Source organism: Dendrobates tinctorius, unplaced genomic scaffold (assembly GCF_039654945.1).
Source record: "Dendrobates tinctorius isolate UK_male_01 unplaced genomic scaffold, ASM3965494v1 ptg000075l, whole genome shotgun sequence".
Taxonomy (NCBI): domain Eukaryota; kingdom Metazoa; phylum Chordata; class Amphibia; order Anura; family Dendrobatidae; genus Dendrobates; species Dendrobates tinctorius.
In genome coordinates, this window is record NW_027361743.1 from 50,875,085 (window position 1) to 50,896,416 (window position 21,332).

The following is a 21,332-nucleotide window of genomic DNA, read 5'->3' on the forward strand; positions in this document are numbered from 1 at the left end:
CTGAATATGTCATCAGTTTTGCCAGATTGGCTCAAGTTTTTGAGATTTTTGGTATCTTATTTATAGCACTTGTTGGTAAATGCGACGCATCATCTCATTAATTTCTTTGGATTAGTACTTGAACTGAGCAGTTCTCAATATAGTTTTGTGTTAATTAGTGTTCTAAAAGTTTGTTCATAGCTTGATTTTTGCACTAACTTTATGTTGTTGTCTGTTTTCCAGTGAAAAGCATGAACTCATCATGAAGAAGTTGTCTTAACGATCCAGACTCATTCTGTTACATTTGTGGTGAATATACACTGCCAAAACATAGAAGAAACATAACACACTTCGTAAAAAAAGTGTATTTTGCCTATTTTGGGGTTATGCTTGGGGACCAAGACAAGTTTTGGGCACCACACATAGTGTGCAAAGCATGTATCGAATTATTACGAAAATGGAGCAAAGGACAAAGAAAAAGCTTCAAATTTGGTGTTCCAATGGTGTGGAGAGAGCCAAAAAATCATCATGATGACTGTTATTTCTGTGCAGTGCAAGTGCAAGGATTCAATAAGCATAAGAAACGAAAATGGGAGTAACATGGAATCTGCAAGAAGGCCTGTCCCTCATTGTGAAGATGTGCCTGTACCTGTGTTTACCATAAATAACAGTCATCATGATGATTTTTTGGCTCTCTCCACACCATTGGAACACCAAATTTGAAGCTTTTTCTTTGTCCTTTGCTCCATTTTCGTAATAATTCGATACATGCTTTGCACACTATGTGTGGTGCCCAAAACTTGTCTTGGTCCCCAAGCATAACCCCAAAATAGGCAAAATACACTTTTTTTACGAAGTCTGTTATGTTTCTTCTATGTTTTGGCAGTGTGTATTCACCACAAATGTAACAGAATGAGTCTGGATCGTTAAGACAACTTCTTCTTGATGAGTTCATGCTTTTCACTGGAAAACAGACAACAACATAAAGTTAGTGCAAAAATCAAGCTATGAACAAACTTTTAGAACACTAATTAACACAAAACTATATTGAGAACTGCTCAGTTCAAGTACTAATCCAAAGAAATTAATGAGATGATGCGTCGCATTTACCAACAAGTGCTATAAATAAGATACCAAAAATCTCAAAAACTTGAGCCAATCTGGCAAAACTGATGACATATTCAGAATCAGCACCCCAAAAATACCCTAAATTCGATGAAATATCTTTGGCACCAAAAATGCTGTTGACCAGTGTCATACATATATATATTCCCATATCTTGTGTGTGTATATATATATATATATATATATATATATATATATATATATATATATATATATATATATATATTAGGGTTCACCTATATCAAAGCTCTTGTGGTCAATTATACATTTATATGCTGTTGTGGAGGGAGGGTCCGGCCTATATGCCCTTTAGTGTATGATCACCATCCTATTAGTCTTTTACAATTTTGTATTTAATAAAGAGAATATTTTTATGGGACTTTTTGGACTGCTTCTAATTGTTTCTTTAAGCTTGCTTCTTTGCAGTCTGTCCTGCAATTGTCCTTTTACCATACACATGATGAATGGATAGATGGCAATTTGCCTCAATATTGCTATAATTATTTGCTATCCACATGAGTCATGTTTACTACTATCTTTTTATATTTTGAGACAGGAGGTGGCAGCTGCTACAGGAGGGCCTGGAGCGATCTGCCCCCCCCCGCCCGCGGCGTAAGATGGAGGGCCACAGCTTCTATTGTGTCCCAAACCGAAGTTGTCGGACCTCTGGGGTCAGAGGGTTCAGGAGGCAGAAACGGCCCGGTTGGTCAGCTGGATACGGGATCTGCGGCTGGGGGAATCACAGCTTCCTCGCAGACCGGTGAGTATGGGTCCATGTCATGTTTGTCTTCATCCTTTTTTAGGTCCCCTGTATTCGGGAGTGGGCAAGGGGGCCAGCCGATGGTATCGGGTCAGAGTGCAGGGCTGGAGGGACTGGGTGAGATTTTGGGTTCGGTACGGGTTGCTGTTGCGGTTGAAAGGAAGCAGGCATTCCTTTCATGGGGGGCCGGCCTTTCCACCACTCCAAGAAGTGCGCAAGGGGCTGGCGGTCAGTCAGGGCAGGTGGGAAGCCACAAGCAAGGACTTTGTTGGCAATTTAATGATGGGCAGATTCAGGGCTAACTGCAAATTCAAGCACCTTTGCTCCCACTGCAGTGGTATCTCGCATGGAGCTGCCAAGTGCTTTAGAAAACAGAAAGGGAAATCGGAGAATAATAACTCAAAAGGGGGAGACGCCAGTGAAACTAGCCGCGATGGCCCCTTATCTAAGTAGGTATCCAGATGGGGTTAAGGCAGAGCTGTTGTTGTCCGGTTTTAAGGATGGTTTTAAAATTCCTGCTCCCCATTTTGAGATACCCCGGGTTCTCAAGAACCTTAGGTTGGCTGACCAGTTTGCTGAGGTGGTATCAGAAAAATTGAATAAGGAAGTTCAGTTGGGCCGTATGGCTGGCCCTTTTCGCGTTCCTCCATTTGAGAACTTAGTTGTTTCGCCACTGGGCGTAGTAACTAAGAAAGAGCCAAATAAATTTAGGCTCATTCATCATTTGTCTCTCCCTCGTGGGAGGTCTGTGAATGATGTTATTGACCTGGAGCTTTGTTCCGTGGTCTATACGTCATTTGATGAGGCGGTGCGTCTGGTACGGAAATGCGGGAAAGGGGCACTTATGGCTAAAACACATATCGAGTCGGCATTTTGTTTGCTCCCGGTTCATCCGGACAACGTCAGGTTGTTGAGGTATTATTGGGGTAGTGAGTTTTTTGTTGATAGAGGATTGCCAATGGGTTGCTCAGTATCTTGTGCATTTTTTGAGGCTTTCAGCTCATTTCTCGAATGGGTCGTCCGGCAGGTATCGGGTTTAGATTCTTTGATACATTACCTGGATGATTTTTTGTGTATTAGCCCAGGTTATTCGGGTTGTTGTGAGAGGATTTTGAGGTCAGTGGAATGGGTGGCGGAGCGTTTTGGTGTCCCGCTTGCTCCTGGAAAAACGGAGGGGACTTGCACGTGCCTGTCATTTTTGGGAATCGTGATTGATTCGGTGAAATGGGAGCTCCGTTTACCTGAGGATAAAGTGACGGCATTGCGGGAGGAGGTGGCTCAGGCCAGGCGGCTTAAGAAGTTGTCATTGAAAGAGGTGCAGTCGATACTTGGGAAGTTGAATTTTGCGTGTCGTATCATCCCAATGGGGAGGGTCTTCTCTCGGCGGTTGGCGAGCGCTTCTGGTGGAGGTTCTGCTGATTCTTTATCTCGTTCACAGTGGGAGCGTTTTCGGTCTTTGGCCCCGGATGCGGAAGAAGAGGGTTTGGAGTGTCCGGCCGGGCTATGTAAGGTGGTCTCAGGGCTGCAGAACCTTTAATTCGGGCATCACTGGCTTCTAGTACCTGGTCGTCTTATCAGTCGGTGTGGAGTTCTTGGGAAAGCTGGTTGGGGGCACGTGTGTGTGGGGATTCTGTGGAGGATCAATTGGGTGCTTTATTGTTGTGGTTGGGTTGGGGGGGCAGGTGAGGGCTGGTCGGTGACCAAGGTATCACAGGTAAGGGCTGGTTTGGCTTTTGGGTTTAAGTTGCGGGGCCAGGCTCATTTGACCAAATGTTTCTTGGTTAGCCAGGCCATAAAAGGATTCAGGCGACAGGGTAATCGGGCGGATTTGAAGCGCCCTCTGTCATTTAAAATGTTGGAACAGTTGGGTGTGGTCTTGGATGAGATTTGTGTGTCGATTTTTGAGAGTTCTCTTTTAAGTTTGGCGTTTTCTCTTGCTTTCTTTGTGGCATTAAGGGTGGGGGAATTGGTATCCCCAAGTAGGTATTCATGTGGAGGTTTGTTAGCTAAGGATGTGGAGGTGAGGAAGGGTGGATTGGAATTTTGGATAAGGAGGTCTAAAACCGACCAAAAAGGTAGGGGAAAGAGGGTAGTTTTGGGCGCTGTGCCAAGATCATTGATGTGCCCAGTGCGTTATGTGCAAGCTTATGGGTTTGTTGGCAGGGTTCTGGGGGGCCTCTGTTGTGTCATGCTGATGGTTCCTTTTTGTCAAGGTTCCAGTTTGTTGTAGTTTTTTGGAAGGGTTTGTCTAGGTTGGGGCTTGACGCATCCAGGTTTGCGTCTCATTCCTTCAGAATCAGGGCAGCTACAGAAGCAGTGGCCGGGGGTTTGGGATCAGAGGTCGTGCAACAAATTGTGAGATGGGATTCCAGGCGTTATAAGTCCTATGTTCGCCTAAAGGGGCATGGAGCTGCGCTGCATTAGGTAAAGAGTGTTTTGTTCTTGGGTGGTACCTTGTCTTTGGGATTAATCAAGCGGTTTTTTGCTGCAGGTTGCAGTTCTTTGCTGATATGGATCTTGGGCCATTCCTTTGTTTACTGGGGCTCTCAGCATGCGGATGTACGACGAGAAGGGAGACACCTCGGTTTCTCCAGGAGCGTGGCAGTTATCCGGTGGTTGGGTTTCAGGGGAATGGGTTGGAGCAGGGTCTTACAGGATGTACATAGCAATGCCAGGCTTGATAAGGATCCGGATATTTTGGTCCTTCACGTTGGGGGGAACGATCTGGGAATTCGTTTGTTTCGTGAATTGGTGAGGGACATCAAGCACGATCTACTTCGTTTGTGGTTATCCTTTAAGGGGTTGACGGTGGTGTGGTCAGAAATTGTTCCGAGAAAATGTTGGCGTCGTGCGAGGTCGATTGTCAAGATTAATAAGGCAAGGATAAAAGGTTAACAGGGCGGTGTCCAATTTTGTGGTTAGGAATGGTGGGGTGTCGGTTCGTCATTTTGCTCTGGAAAAAGGGAGCGGTGAATTCTGGCTGGCGGATGGTGTTCATCTGAATGCTGTGGGCACTGATTTGTGGGCATTGGGTTTGCAAGACAGTATTGAAATGGCCGTGGCGTTTGGGGGAGGGGGTCCTTGAAGTTGGTGGTAAATTGTTTTGGGGGATCTGTGGTAATATGGATTCCTCTATTGTTATTATTCTTTGTTTGGGACTGGTGACTTGGGGGGTGACTTCCGGCAGTGGTTGGTCGGATCCCCAGGGGTTTAAGTGGACAGTGCAACTCCGGTGGGGTATTGGTGCTCCCAAGCCAGTGGGGTAACGGCTGGGAGTAATATATGGTATGTGTTTGTCCACATAAGTTTTGGTTACTTTGGTCACCAGACTTTGGGAGCTTCAAGGACCCTCTCAATGTTATTTATATTACTGTTAATTATTTATATGTTGTTTAAATAAAAGGCTGCTGTGGCCATTACCATTCCAAATTGGTGTTCTGGTCTTAATTGGGGATCTCGGTTATGGAGGGGGGGTTGTTTGTATTGGATTGTTTGTATAGGTATGGAGTACACCGGAACATTGACAAGTCCAATGTCATGGTAGCAATCTATACACATAGGTGAGGGGATAAAGGTGAGGCCTAAAGTATCCTTCCGCACTCCACCTCGTCCACTGCATAAGAGATGGAGATGACAGCGGCTACTGATGGGATTCTATATCTGTAATCTGAAAATCTGTCATCACTGAATACAGATTTTACCCGTGATTTGAGAGTTTTCAAAATTAAAAATCAGTCCAGAAGGTGAAAGCAGCAGTTGTATCTGATAATATAACAACATTTCTCATTTTCATGTGTACTATTGATTTATGAATAAAAATAAAGACAGTTACTGTTTACGTATAACGTCTGAAAAAGAAATAATGTTGTGTGAGGACGTCAGTAAGACATCTAATAAATGGCACTACTAGAACAACCCCTTCTTAAATGCTGTATTCCACTATGTTAAAAAAAACCAAAAAACAGGTACCTCCTGAACTGGTGATGTACTACATTCTACATTGCCATACCAGTGATGTTGACAGCTGGTCTGCTGGCACCATATATTATTGTTAAGCCATGTGAGTGCTGCAGCCCATCAATAGCTGCTGATGTGCTAAAGCTCTCATACAGTACATGTCTCGGTCATCTGAGGGAAGTATATGTGTAAGAGCTGCAGCCCATCGGCAACTGCTGAGTGACAATGTCATTTGAGCGCCAGCAGACCCAATGCCAACATCGCTGGTATGGCACCAATGTAGAAAATGAGTATCTTTTTTTTCTTCTTTTTTCATTTTACACGGGGAATACAAATTTAAGAGGTTGCCCAAGTGATGGACAACACAGCAATGCCATATATATTTTTTCATGTGCAGAATGAGAAATGGGGGAGAATTTTGTTTCATGTGGGTATATACACTGCTCAAAAAAATAAAAGGGAACACTACACCATGTGCAGAATTATTAGGCAAGTTGTATTTGAGAGGATTCTTTTTATTATTGACTAACAACTATGTTCTAAATCAACCCAAAAGACTCATAGATATCAAAGATTAATATTTTTGGAAGTTGGAGTGGGTTTTTTTAGATTTGGCTATCTTAGGAGGTTATCTGTTTGTGCAGGTAACTATTACTGTGCAGAATTATTAGGCAACTTAATAAAAACCAAATATAAACTGTGTTCCAAATTATTATGCAAAAAGAGTTTAGGAGTGATAAGGTTAGAATTTTTTTTGTTTGTCATTTAAACTCATTGATGGTGATGTGTGTCAGGGCTCTTTATATCACTGAAAGCAATTGCAGATACCTGTGCAAATTAGTTTGGCAGGTGTGTCCAAATAAAGGCAAGACTACTTAAGAAGGCTGTTCCACATTATTAAGCAGCCTACATTTTTTGCCAAAATGGGAAAGAAAAATGATGTGTCGGCTGCTGAGAAGCAACAAATTGTGGAGTATTTAGGTCAAGGCATGACTACAATCAACATTGCCAAGACACTTCATCGTGATCATCGCACAATCAAGAAGTATGTAGCTGATTCCCAGCACACACGTGTGCGTGCTGATAAGGAAAAATTGAGGACTCTTTCCAACAGGCAATTGCGTAAGGTTAAAAGAGCAGCTGCAAAAATGCCTTGTCATAGCAGCAGACAAGTTTTTGAAGCTGCTGGTGCCTCCAACGTCCCCCGAACAACAAGATGCAGGGTCCTTCAGAGGTTTGTAGCTGTGCGTAAGCCATCCTGTCGACCACCTCTATCCACTGCACACAAGCACAAATGGCTCCAGTCGGCCAAACGATAGATGAAGACTGACTTCCAAACTGTTTTGTTCACCGATGAGTGCCGTGCAACGCTCGATGGTCCAGATGGATGGAGTGGAGGATGGCTGGTTGATGGACACCCCATGAAAACACGGCTAAGGCGCCAACAAGGAGGAGGTGGAGTAATGTTTTGGGCTGGAATCATGGGGAGAGAGATTGTCGGCCCCTTTAGGATCCCTGAAGGGGTAAAGATGAACTCCATAATCTATGTGGAGTTTCTAAAACAGCACTTCCTGCCATGGTTCAAGAGGAAGAACCGTGCTTTCCGCAGCAAGATCATTTTCATGCTTGATAATGCACCGTCTCATGCTGCAAATAACACATCTGCATCTCTGGCTGCTATGGGCATAAAAGAGGACAAACTTATGGTGTGGCCACCATCTTCCCCTGACCTCAACCCCATTGAGAACCTCTGGAGCATCATCAAAAGGAGTGATATGATGGCAGGAGGCAGTTCACATCTAAGCAACACCGCTGGGAGGGTATTCTGTCCACATGCAAAACAATTGACGCACAAACCATCCAAAAACTGACAAATTCAATGGACGAGAGAGTTCAGAAGCTTCTTTCGAACAAGGGGTCCTATGTGCAAATGTAACATTACCTGTTATGAATGGGTCACCAAGGAGGAAAAAACCTAAACATGCTAAGCCCAGAAAAACCAGAGAGGTTGGTAACTATGCAGATTGCAGATCCCTGATCCTACCACACAACTAGCAGCAGCCGTGGAGCGTGCCTACGATGAACCTAGACACCTCGTCACGGCCGGAGGACTACATAAGCCTAAAGCAAGAAAAGGGAAAACTAACTGCCCCAGAGCAGACCCCAAAGGAATAGACAGCCCCCACACATGTATTGACGGTGAAACAAGATGAAAACACAAACACAGGTAGGAAAATAGGCTGAGCAAACGATGGGGCCCAAACTAACTAGAAAGGAGCGGAAAGGAAAGACACTGTCTGCAATCTGCAAAAAAACCCTACAAAAATAATGTCCAACACTTCTGATAGCAAAAATAACCCTGAAGTCGCTAGACTTCTCCCACTATATCAGCACTCTGAAATATTCTGAGACAGAGCAAAATGAGGCCAAATAAGGGACAAAAAGCAAATTGGCAAACACAGATAAATAAGAGTGCAAATTCACACAGCCCAAACCGGGGCTGGCTGACCACAAAAAACTGAGTAGACCAACAAAATCAAGTGTGAACATTAACAGAGAAACTTAGCTTGAGCTGACTGGAACAGAGCTGAGAACAAAGACCTGACAAGCAGAAGGATCACCAGCAACTGAATAGGGCGTCGGCTGCCTTAAATCCAATCTGAGATTCCTGAAGCCCAGTCGTCATCCTCATTCTCAGGTAGCAGATCTTCACTGATCAAATCAGCCTCACTACCTCCTGTTACCACCAGAGGGAGTCTGGAAGGAGAACTCACAACTCGTGAAACAGAGAATGAACTCACAACAATCACCTAGAATAAAGTTTTGATTTGAAAACTGTTTGATTTCATTTTGTAATAAGCTGATAATGCTTATAATTTCACAATTGACCATTTTTTTGTTCAAAATAAAAATAAAAAGATTGAAAACTCTGCTGTGCATAATAATTTGGAACATGCATTTTGAGTGTTTATAATTTTTAAAAATATACTGTTTTCATAGGCAGTTTGTTCAAAAACATTGCAATTATACTAGAATAGTAGATGACTGGAAAATAACAATGACTGCAATTCATATAGGTAATTTAGAGAGAATATGAGGAAATATTTTTTGCATAATAATTTGGAACACAGTGTATACCCATCTCACTTGTTTATTTTCACCAGGTAAACCAATAGTGCAACACAAAATTTAAAAATAAACATTTCTGACATTCAAAAACAAAAAAAAAAATCAGTGACCAATATAGCCAACTTTCTTTACAATGACACTCAAAAGCCTTCCATCCACAGATTTTGGCAGTTGCTTGATCTGTTTACGATCAACATTGCGTGCCGCAGCCACCACAGCCTCCCAGACAATGTTCGGAGAGGTGTAATGTTTTCCCTCCCTGTAGATCTCACATTTTATGAGGGACCACAGGTTCTCTATGGGGTTCAGATCAGATGAACAAGGGGGCCATGTCATTATTTTTTCTTCTTTTAGACCTTTACTGGGCAGCCACGCTGTGGAGTATTTGGATGCATGTGATGGAGCATTGTCCTGCATGAAAATCATGTTTTTCTTGAACGATACCGACTTCTTCCTGTACCACTGCTTGAAGAAGGTGTCTTCCAGAAACTGGCAGTAGGTCTGGGAGTTGAGCTTCACTCCATCCTCAACCCGAAAAGGTCCCACAAGTTCATCTTTGATGATACCAGCCCATACCAGTACCCCACCCCCACCTTGCTGGCGTCTGAGTCGGAGTGGAGCTCTCTGGCCTTTACTGATCCAGCCTCGGGGCCCATCCATCTGGCCAATCAAGAGTCACTCTCATTTCATCAGTCCATAAAACCTTAGAAAAATCAGTCTTAAGATATTTCTTGGCCCAGTCTTGACGTTTTATCTTATGTTTCTTGTTCAAAGGTGGCCGTTTTTCAGCCTTCCTTACCTTGACCATGTCCCTGAGTATGGCACACCTTGTGCTTTTTGATACTCCGGTAACATTGCAGCTCTGAAATATGGCAAAACTGGTGGCAAATGACATCTTGGCAGCTTCACGCTTGATTTTCCTGAATTCATGGGCAGTTATTTTGCGCCTTTTTTACGCTTCTTGCAACCCTGTTGGATATTTGCCAAGAAACGCTTGATTGTTCGGTGATCACGCTTCAAAAGTTTGGCAATTTCAAGACTGCTGCATCCCTTTGCAAGACATCTCACAATTTTTGACTTTTCAGAGTCCGTCAAAACTTCCTTCTGACCCATTTTGCCAAAGGAAAGGAAGTTGCCTAATAATTAAGTACACCTTATATAGGGTGTTGATGTCATTAGACCACACCCCTCCTTATTACAGAGATGCAAGTCACCTGATTTACATAATTGGCAGTTGGCTTTCAAGCCTATACAGCTTGGAGTAGGACAATATGTATAAAAAGGATGATGTGGGGGGGCGTGGCCTGGATCGCTTGTGGGGAGGACGTGTGTCGCTGTTGCTCCTGCTGCCAGCCACGGAGGGAGTCCTATTTTGACCCTAACGGGGGCTTTTGGTGTGCCCCCCAGAGAGAATTGGACCAGGAGAGAGCGGTGGAGGTTTCAGTGGAGGAAACCGCGGCTCTCGGGGAGGAGAGCGGCCGCGGGGAACAGATCCTGGTGCCGGAGGTGGACGGGCGCCATCTTTGCCGCATCTTCCTGCTTCTTCCTGAGCAGCGTGGGCCAGAAGACTGCGGAGAGCCGTTGGAGGAGGTGGAGGGCCACAGCCTATGTTAGAGGGGAGACCGCTGACCGCTACAGAAAGAAAGGAGAAGGTCTGCTTACCGGAGGAGAGGGAGGTGAGCTGGACACAGAAGCCTGGCTGGTGATCAGAGGGTGACCGCAGTGCTGAGTGCTCCTGGTGGCTGGGTCAGGCGCTCCTTGCTGTGTATAGTGACTGGTGATTTGGAGGTGCTGCTCCCCCTTTCCGGAGACGCTGGGACCTGCCTGACCCCACACTACAGCAGTAAGAAACAATATATATAGGGCACCATATCAAGGCCTTATTTACTGATGCCTGCGCTCCACCCTTTAAGAAGCATGAGGTCTTTTTCATCCATGAACATGTATTAATAGACTTTCCCTAAATGCACGAGTGGTGACTTTAAATGCACGCTTCAATTTAACATTATGGTCAAATCTAATAAAGAGCGTGCAAAATCGCTGGATACTGGGGCACATCGAGGCAGGCAAGGCGAAATGGAGAAATTTTTGAAAAATAAATCAGGGTCGGCTAGGCCCACACCAAAAAACCTACACACTAATGCTGAGGTAGAGGAACGGGTCGAGGACTTTGACTCAAGTGAAGATGTCTCAGGCAGTGACATTACCCACTCAGACTCTGGGAAGTTCTCTAGATCAGTATTTAAAAAACTTCTGACCCAAGCATTAAAACCTTTGGTTACAGAGATATCCGGTATGAGAGCTGATTTGTCGCATATTGGTAACAGAGTGGAGTCCCTTGAAGCATCTCAGTCCTCTCTTATTAGCCACTCTAATGCCATGAGGGACCATTTGGAATACCACAGAGAACAGCTTAATAACTCTCTTCTGGCCTTGGAAGATCAAGAGAATAGAAGCCGCAGAAAAAATATAAGGATTAAGGGATTGTCTGAAAGTGTTTCTGCAGAAATATTGGAAAAATCCACGAAAGATATCTTTGCCCTTCTAATTCCACAAGAAAAATGCGACCAAATTGTGATTGAGAGGGTCCATAGATCGCTCAGACCCAGGCCTAAGTCCTCTGAACCCCCGAGGGATGTGATCTGTGGCTTGTTGAGTTATGTGGACACCAATGTTATTCTGTCTGCTGCAAGGGATGCTAAAAATCTCGCTTACGAAGGATCTGCCATACAACTCTACCAGGACATTGCGCCGTCGACCCTTGCAAAGAGAAGAATCCTGAGACCCTTATTGGAAATACTACGCTCGCGTAAAATTCTCTATAAATGGCTGTTTCCGTTTCTAATATCGGTAAATGGAGACGGCAAGCAAGTAACAGTGAGAAGTCCTGTCGACTTAAGCAAAATATGGGACACTTTTGGCATTGCTTCTATTGATATCCCCTCTTGGCTACCTTTGGATATGGATCTTCGCACGCCTCCTCCTATCAACGCTTATACAGGAGGTCAGGGGGAGTGGGCCTCAGTGAAGAGACGCATCCCCCCTAAGCGAGGGAAATCTGAGGCAAGAAGAGAGATGCCCCCCTGAATATTGTATAACTGGGTCTAGTCGCATTTTCTTACATTTGGACTCAGTAGTTTCTTGGTTTCATTTTACAATGGCTTGGTTCACTTGTGTTTGCCTTGATTGACGCCTGCCTAGGTGTTGACACTTTCATTTGATTGCTATACAAGATAATGTGTGCTACTCGTGTGTTGGGGATGTGATTCCCTGATCTGTCATGGGGGGTACGTTGGTCCCCCTGCTCCTGCCACTGGCAGGTAGATGGTTATTGTTATTTATCGGTTACTGTTATTTCACCTTGTATTTTGTATCTTTTGTGGTCTGTCGGCATGTGACACTTTATTATTTATTTTTTCTTTTGTTACATCTAACTTACTATGGGTGACACGGAAAAATTTGCCTCTATAATAGTGGCTTCGTATAATGTAAAGGGGTTACGCTCCCCGTGTAAGAGAAATCAGATACTGAACCTTTTGCATACAAAAAAGGCTAGTGTGATCTTTCTACAGGAGACACATTTTAAAGCGTGGAGAGTACCAGACATGTCCAGATCTCGTTACCCGACCTGGTATCATAGTACAGGGGGGTCGGCATCTAGAGGAGTGAGTATTGCTATTAAAAAAGGTGTTCCTTTTGTCTTACATGACTGCCTTTCAGATTCTGAAGGAAGGTATATTATACTGAAGGGCCTTATTGCTAATACCAAAGTTACCTTATGTAACCTCTATGCCCCAAACAAGGGTCAGGTTGGTTGGTTGTGCAGGACGATGGATACTTTAAAACTATTTACTGAAGGTTTACTGCTGATGGGGGGAGACTTTAATGTCCCACTCAATCCATCTTTAGATACTTCCACGGGTAAGTCTGCCCTTTCCCAAAAGGCACTGAGAAAATTACACCTTTCTTTCCAGAAGTTGCATTTGATAGACACCTGGAGGACACTCTCTCCTTCGGACAGAGACTACACTTTTTATTCCCATCCGTGTGGTAGCTACCATAGAATTGATTATATATTGACACAGACAACCAACCTCTCATTAGTCAAAAACGCGACCATAGACATCATCACACTATCGGACCATGCTCCTATTTTCCTCGATATGGGCATAAAAACCCTTCCGCGACCAGCCGGGTCTTGGTCGCTTAATAAAACATTATTAAAGTCAGATTCGCATATTACAAGACTGACTGACACTCTGGACTTCTTTTTTCAGACAAATTTGCACTCTGGCCCACCTACTCCTGTGGTGTGGGAATCACATAAAGCGGTTATGAGAGGAGAGTTTATAGCTTTGAGTTCCTATCTCAAAAAAGAAAGGACAAAACAGGTTGTGTCTATTTTACATCAAATTAGTTCTTTGGAAAGATTACATAAGAGATCTCAAGTAACTAAGACACTAGCTGAACTAACGGACCTAAGAAATTCGCTAAAAAATCTTTTGAATATCCAATCGGCCAAAACCTACATGAGATGTAAACAGAGGTTCTATCTTCATGGCAATAAAAGTAGCAAGCTTATGTCTTCATTGCTTAAAAAGCAGCAAGAAAGGACGTTTGTTAGACAACTCAGGTCTCTGGATGGCTCCTCAATTTTCGAGACTGCTCATATTGCCGAGGAGTTTAGATCCTTTTATGATAACTTATATAATCTAAATGTACCAGATAGCATGCGAGACCCAATAATAGCTATAGAAAAAATTAGAGAATTCCTGACTCCACTAGTTTTACCTAAAATAACCCCGGAGGGCCAGGCTTTGTTGACCGCTCCAGTTACCCCTAAAGAAATTTTGGATACTCTTTCCACCATTCCAAATGGAAAGGCTCCGGGCCCGGATGGTCTCCCCATTATTTATTACAAAAAGTTTATAAAATCACTCTTACCTCAATTGGTTACCTTGTTTAACTCCTATTTGAAAGGCCAACTTCCCCCTAAGCAATCATTAGAGGCATATATTACGGTTCTCCCGAAGGAGGGTAAGGACCCAAACCTGTGCGCCAGCTATAGACCAATTTCATTACTTAATGCGGACATAAAACTGTGGGCTAAAATTCTAGCGGGCAGAATAGGTAATTTTTTACCCAAATTAATTCATGCGGATCAGGCGGGCTTTGTGAGGGGGAGGGAAGGTAAAGATAACTCCACCAGGGTCATACAGTCCATAATGTTTGCTACAACCCGACAGGTCCCCTTGGTACTCTTGTCAACTGATGCCGAGAAGGCCTTTGACAGAGTGTGCTGGAGATTTATGGAGCAGGTGTTGATTAAGTTTGGCTTTCCTCCTCAGTATATAGCAGCAGTCCTTTCTCTCTACTCCCAACCGACGGCCAGGGTCAGGATAAACGGCACCTTATCTAAAAGTTTGGAGATTCACAACGGGACTAGGCAGGGATGCCCTTTGTCCCCTTCTCTGTTCATTTTGGTTATAGAAACTTTGATACAACGTATCCGACAAGAACAACATATAGAGGGGTTGACGGTGGGCGCGGGGACGTTTAAAACGCTAGCTTTCGCAGATGATTTGCTTTTCCTCATATCCAATCCACCTCAGGCATTCACGATCATCCTTCAAATTTTTCAACAATTTGGCTCCCTCTCCAATTTTAAAATTAATCTAGCTAAATCTGAAGCGTTAAATATCACTCTCCCGTATCCCCAACTTTCCACTCTTCGTACTCAGACTCCCTTCTCTTGGGCTAAGGATTCTATCAAATACTTAGGAATATTTATAACTAGGGATCCTACTAACTTATTTCAAAGTAATTTCGTTCCCTTATTGAAGAAAGTTACTAACCTGATGCATAAATATAACCTACCTACTTTATCTTGGTTGGGTCGCATAAATGTATTTAAGGCATATATTATGCCCATCATTTTGTATACCATGAATATGGTGCCGATTCAGATAGCCCTGACCTTTTTTGGGTCATTAAAGTCACTGATAGGAAAATTCATCTGGAAATCTAAACCGGCTAGGTTGCCTTATAGGCTTCTTACTTACCCAGTCTCTTCTGGTGGATTGGGAGTTCCAGACCCCTTGGTATATTATAAAGCAATTCACCTTGGCAGATGGTTAAAGGTAGTGTCTTGCTCTGAAGGAGGGGAGGGAGCGTGTGTCGATCTGACTTTGTTGGGTCCGAGGGGCTTGCCTTATTTATGGACTAGGGCTAAACCACCGGCTACCCTTAGACTGGATGAGATAACATCTACTACATTACGTACCAGGAGATTGATGTTGGGGGAGTTACCGGAGAGCACTTTCCCTTCGACATTTACGCCGATTAGCTCGATACCGTTTTTATTGGATTCTGATTTTCAGGATCCCTATAATCTGTGGTTTACCCTCCCTAGAGATACATTGAATAGCTTTTACGGTAATAAAATATTACAGGGAGGATCTTGGCCATCAAATGCAACGAGTCAACCAACTAACTTTCTCCAGTGCCAGCATATTCGACGCACGCTCATGCAGTTTAGGAAGAAATTCCCGATCAAATCGAACTGGTCCTGGTTAGATATTATGATTAAACTCCCGCTTCCACGGCTAAAAATCTTGTCTCGTATTTACTCACATCTGATCTCTCCAGGGGTACATTTTAAGCCCTCATTTATTTACTCCTGGGAGATGGAACTTAATGTTGCGTTTACAGGGGAACAAGTATCTAGGATGCTATCTAGTGCACGGGGATTCTCCAGGTGTGTTCTTTTGCAAGAAAACGCTTATAAAATTTTGACCAGGTGGCATTGGACTCCCGCGAAGCTCTTTCAGAGGGGTCTTGCTGATAATGATGCTTGTTGGAGATGCCTTAATCCTGGAGGGCATCATACACACATATTTTGGGATTGTCCCAAATTGAGACATTTTTGGGACGGTGTCGAGCTGGTTCTCAAGAATTTACAGCTAATTAAGACCAGTCTCGGGGCGACGGAGGTCCTTCTTTCGTGCCCATCAAAGGATTTTTTACCAAAAAAACATGGCCTACTCCCCTTGATGTTAAGCGCTGCAAAACAACTGATAGCTGTTCATTGGAAAGATGTCGCTCCCCCCACATTGGAGGAGTGGCGTGACAAAATAAATCAGATTTCTCGTCTGGAGGAGCTGTCTAGCTGGGAGGTCTTTAGTCACAAATCTTATGTGTTGACTTGGGCCCCGTGGACTAGATATTTGAGGGACAACCCTCGAGGAGAGGGATCAGATACTATTTGAACCTCGCTTAGATTTGGTGGCCTTGATTTTTGGGGTGGCTGGTTCCAGGGTTACGTATAAAACTGTTCACCTGATCTAATTTTATATTACATGCACTTATTGCTAGTGTCGATGCCGACGACTACTTTGTTTTAATGTTATTGTTATTGTTTGTTATTATATATTCCTCCTTTCCCTTCCCCTCTTCTTTTTCCTTTTTCCCGTCCACTTTCCCCTCCCCCTCTTGCTTTTTCCCCATTTATTATTTTTTACACCTTGGATGGACGCCTGAACAATCTTTAACCATATGCATTTGTAAAGTGTTGATCTGTCTTATGGTGTAATTGAAACTTGAAAATAAAGAATTTAAAAAAAAAAAAAAAAAAGGATGATGTGATCAAAATACTAATTTGCCTAATAATTCTGCACCCAGTGTAAAATCCCACATCCTAGATATCAATGAATGAAATATTCCAGTTGCAAATCTTTATTCATTACATAGTGGAGTGCGTTGAGAAAAATAAGACATAAAATTGTTTAATGTAAAGTAAATCAAAATTAATATTCCATGGAGGTCTAGATTTGGAATGATACTCAAAATCAAAGTGAAAAATCAAATTACAGACTGATCCAACTTCAGTCGAAATGCTTCAAGACAAGGAAATGATGCTCAGTAATGTGTGTGGCCTCCACGTGCCTGTGTGGCCTCCTTACAATTCCTAAGCATGCTCCTGGTGAGGTGATAGATGTTCTCCTGAGTGATCTCTTCCCAGACCTGGATAAAAGCATCAGTCAACTCCTGAACAGTCTGTGGTGTAACGTGGCATTGGTGGATGGAACAAGACATGATGTCTCAGATGTGCTGGATTGGATTCAGGTCTGGGGAACGGGCGGGCCAGTCCATAACATCAATGCCTTCATCATGCAGGAACAGCTGACACACTTCAGCCACATGAGGCCTAGCATAATCATGCATCAGAAGGAACCCAGGGTTCATATGGTCTTACATTGGGTCTGAGGATCTCATCCCGCTACCTAATGGCAGTCAGAGTACGTCTGGCTAGCACATAGAGGGCTGCGCAGCCCTCCAAAGAAATGCCACCCCACACCATTATTGACTCACTGCCAAGCCAGTCATGTTGGGAGGATGTTGCAGGCAGCAGAACGTTTTCCACTGTGTCTCCAAACTCTGCCATATCTGTCAGATGTACTCAGTGTAAACCTGCACTCATCCAGGAAGAGCACAGAGCGCTAATGTCGAATCTGCCAATCTTGGTGTTCTCTGGCAAATGCCAATCGCCCTGCAAGATGTTGGGGCGACTGAAGCCTATTTCTGATAGTTTGAGCAGACACATGGATGTTAGTGGCCTGCTGAAGATAATTTTTCAGGACTGTGGCACTGCACCTTCTGTTCCTCCTTGCAGACCTACTGCTGGATTGTTTCCCTCTTATGGCCCCTTCCATGTCTCCTGGTGTATGGGCCAGTCTCCTGGCATCTGCTCCATGTGCTGGACACTGTGCTGACAGACACAGATACCCTTCTTGCCACAGCTCGCATTGATGTGCCATCCTGCATGAGCTGCACTAACTGAGCACCTTCTGTGGGTTGTGGACACAGCCTCATGCTACTGTACAGTACCTCTAGGGGTGAGAGCACTGACAAAATGCAAAATTGACCAAAACAACAGCCAAAAAGGATGAGAACAGAACTCTATTGAAGTGTATTGTTCTCTGAGAAATCTCCTAATAATCCCTGCCGATGTCCTAGGAATACAAAGATGGCAGACTTGGGTGCCTATCATTCTTTATACATATGAAATCAGACAGACGAAAACCCTGTATGCCTACATACTACATCAGAGTTACACTGGGGTCATGGATCTACTTGGATCTGAAATAAGGCTTTGTGCATGAGCTCTTAACCTGGCGAATATTCGTATGCATCTTATTTATGCATCTTCAAAATACCATACTTTTTAGCCTTGAATATTGGAGTAGAAGTAGCAATTACTTAAATGAACCCATTCCATTTTTTTTTAACCACATGAATTCATTAAAGTTTAGATTAGGCTCCAGGGATATCATTCAAATCTAAGACTAAAATCAAAGCAAAGTGATTAGCGGGTATGAGGTTCAGTCAAAGTATATACAGGTATGGGAGACAGCGAGAACAGCGCCGGGAAGATGTATTTATGGAAAATGGAGAATATTGCCTCAAGTAGAAACCAATTAAAGAGACAAGCATCAGTTCATTAGTAGGAAAACATACCAATAGTCTGGCACCTAATACACCAGAAAGATACACTGAGATTTTCCTGCTAATTAGACTGCTTTTTAATAAACCTGATAAATAAAACTCTCGGACAATCAACAGAAGCATAAAAACGACCTTGTATGAAAGAAAAACAAGATTTCTAACAAATTCTTCCTAACCCCATGGTGACAGCAGGGACCACTTATGTCTTTACCGATCAGAAACAACATTCCTGATGGCTCATAGCTTTACGTCACTGTCACATTAACCACTATTTCAGGTTTCTGCCTCTAAGGAGTGGTCCATGACCCCCTCTACCAGTTCTGATGGGACCAGCTGCTGTCACCTTCAGCTTTGCTACTGGCATGCATCACTTAGTGGGGGAATTTGGACGTATGTATAGGACCAAACCAGGTCACAATTATTTTTTCTGGCCGACATGACCACCTGTCAAAGGGAATTTGTCCACCCCTGCATCTGAATTTTATAGCTTGCTAGTCAAAGTGCTTTTCACTAAAACGTTGTATATATTTCATGAAGTCCAGTATCTTATTCATACTTTCAAGAGTTCTACATTTATAGTTGACAGTTTATTGAAAAGTTATGTAACTTTACAAATTTTAAGATCTCTGCTGCTGTTACTACGTAGAAACGTTTTCGTTAAAGCGCTTGCTCCATGCTCTTGCGCCCCAGATCCTATTAGAGGACATAACCATCTTAGGTGGAGGGGCCTCTTCTCTGTGAGCCACAACATAGAGTCGCTCTGATATTTGGGGTCTTGAGCATGTATAATTTGGGCAGTCATTCATCTGGATGGCCGCTATGTAGTACTACATTTCCCACCTAAGTGCACCCGAGTGCAGTTTGATGTTTCACACACAGCCATAGACTTGTATGCATGCGCATGATCTGATTTTCAGAGCCACTTGCAGCATGCTGCGATTTTTTTAAACAGCCCGGTCTGTAATGCAAAAAATGCCGATCTGCACTGCCTCATAGTATAACCCTGATCTGAGTGCAACCTAATAAAACATTGAATAGTACTCATCAGAGTTATACTCTGGGGGATGAGCGAGCCCTAAGGGCCTCTTCTGGGGCAAAGGCTTGTTCAGCTAAATCAGTGGCTCCTTTCAGAAAGGGCAAGTGTCTGATCAGATGTTTCATTTATCATTAGGGGGATAGAAACTTAATTATGATAAAGTGACAAATGCACAATTCTAGTACAAAAAAACAATTTGTAGAGAACATTTTATCTAAGCATAGATAATATTATCTCTTAAGTTCCAATAAAATATAAAAATATACCACTTTGTAATATCTGCTAATTACCAATATTGCCTCCTTAGTTCTGTCTCACGCTTGGGTATATTTACTACTAGTGTACAAAAATTCTTTTTTAGCTGGCGGTTCCTGACTACAAACGGTCTCCTCTGTAGTCAGGTTGATCAGTAGAAGTTACATTCTGACCCACATATACTTTCTCGATTCTGCAGTTACATCGTGTGCCTCAAATTTCAGTGACTGAAAAGAAACCCTGAAGAAGAAGACCTGGAAGGAAAGGGTGGACTCAGGAACAAGGCTGCCTTTAGGTGGCCATACTCTCGAGAGCACAGTTGGCCAAACACAACAAAACAGGTGGGATTAGTTGTCCATCTTATATCTATAGTGGGCTCCAAATTTTCCCCTGAAATATCATATTGTGAGAAATAAGAATTAGGCATGTGAATGTGATTGCTTTATTCTTATTGTGGAAATAAGCCACTACATTTTGGCGTCACATTAAAAACACATGTACTGTAGTTGGGTTGAGCAAAGGGGAGGTGATCTTAGGGGCAGCTGACAAATTCACACGGCAGGAGGGCATTCTAATTTAGAATTCATGTGAGAAGCTGTTGTAAAAATGTAGTAGTCACAAGAGTAACAAGAAATCAAGATTACAAAAAAAACAATGCAAGGCGCAAATACTATACAACTCAAAAAATCCTAAAATACTACCGTATTAAGAGACCAAGTACACAAATAGCAAGGAGTTCATCTCTGAAAGGGGCCGTCACAACATACATATATATATATATATATATATATATATATATATATATATATATATTCTTTACTATCAATATTTTTTATTTAGTCCTATTTCATGTCATTATTTTTTTTGGGGGGGAGGGGTGTTTCCTGCATAAAACCTGAGCAATTTCCAGTAATGTTTTGGACCAGATTTTCACCGGTATTTTGATCAGTGTGTCAGTTTTTTTCTATCAGTGTTTTATCAGGTTTTCTATTTTGCAAACAACAAAAAAAAAAAAAAAAAAAAAAAAAAAAGAGATGGAAGTTTTTCAGGCTTCAAGGAGTCAGTGGGAAACTGACAGATCGACAGTACTATGATGCCATCAGTGCGCCGTCCAGAGTTTTTGATGATCCGTATATTTGCATGGGTGAGTTTGTTCGGAGACTAGGATAAAAAAAAAAAAAAAAGACGGATCTTCAACTTATTTTTTGGGTGGATATTCGTTCCTCAAGGGACATGTGAACAGTTCCACAGACTATAATGGGTACATGGTCCATGAAAAACATGGCTAGAACACATACTAGAATATCGGACGTGTGCAGTGGGTTTTCCGTAACCCTTATGTGTTCCTGTAGCAGTTGCACCTACCTAATTCAAACTGTGCAGAGAGATTCCCACAAGCTTGGCGAACTTCTTCACTGTTCCAGCCCAAAGGATACAAAGCGCAACCAGATCCAATCAGCAACCCTGCGAGGAAACAAGAACACATTACTGTACCAAACTGTGCAAACTTCCTAGTAGTAGGATAGAAAGACATCAACTTCAGAGGAGATGAGAACCTACAGCAACATGAACAAATGAAGCCAAGCT

The 21,332-nt window shown here is 43.0% G+C and overlaps 1 protein-coding gene across 2 annotated transcripts in view; it reads right to left on the bottom strand.

Moving 5' to 3' along the window:
• The window catches only part of LHFPL6 (LHFPL tetraspan subfamily member 6), a 232,164-nt gene that overhangs the window by 10,363 nt on the left and 200,469 nt on the right, over positions 1-21,332 (bottom strand). Inside the window, exons 3-4 of one of the 2 annotated variants that reach the window (XM_073583271.1) lie at positions 21,111-21,209; positions 20,742-20,906 (exon numbers count right to left, since the gene is read on the bottom strand). In XM_073583271.1, the coding sequence (XP_073439372.1) occupies positions 20,845-20,906; positions 21,111-21,209 (161 nt within the window). In that variant the 3' untranslated portion in view covers positions 20,742-20,844. Of the gene's footprint in view, positions 1-20,741; positions 20,907-21,110; positions 21,210-21,332 lie in introns of those variants that run through there. The other variant, XM_073583270.1, reaches the window with a different exon arrangement.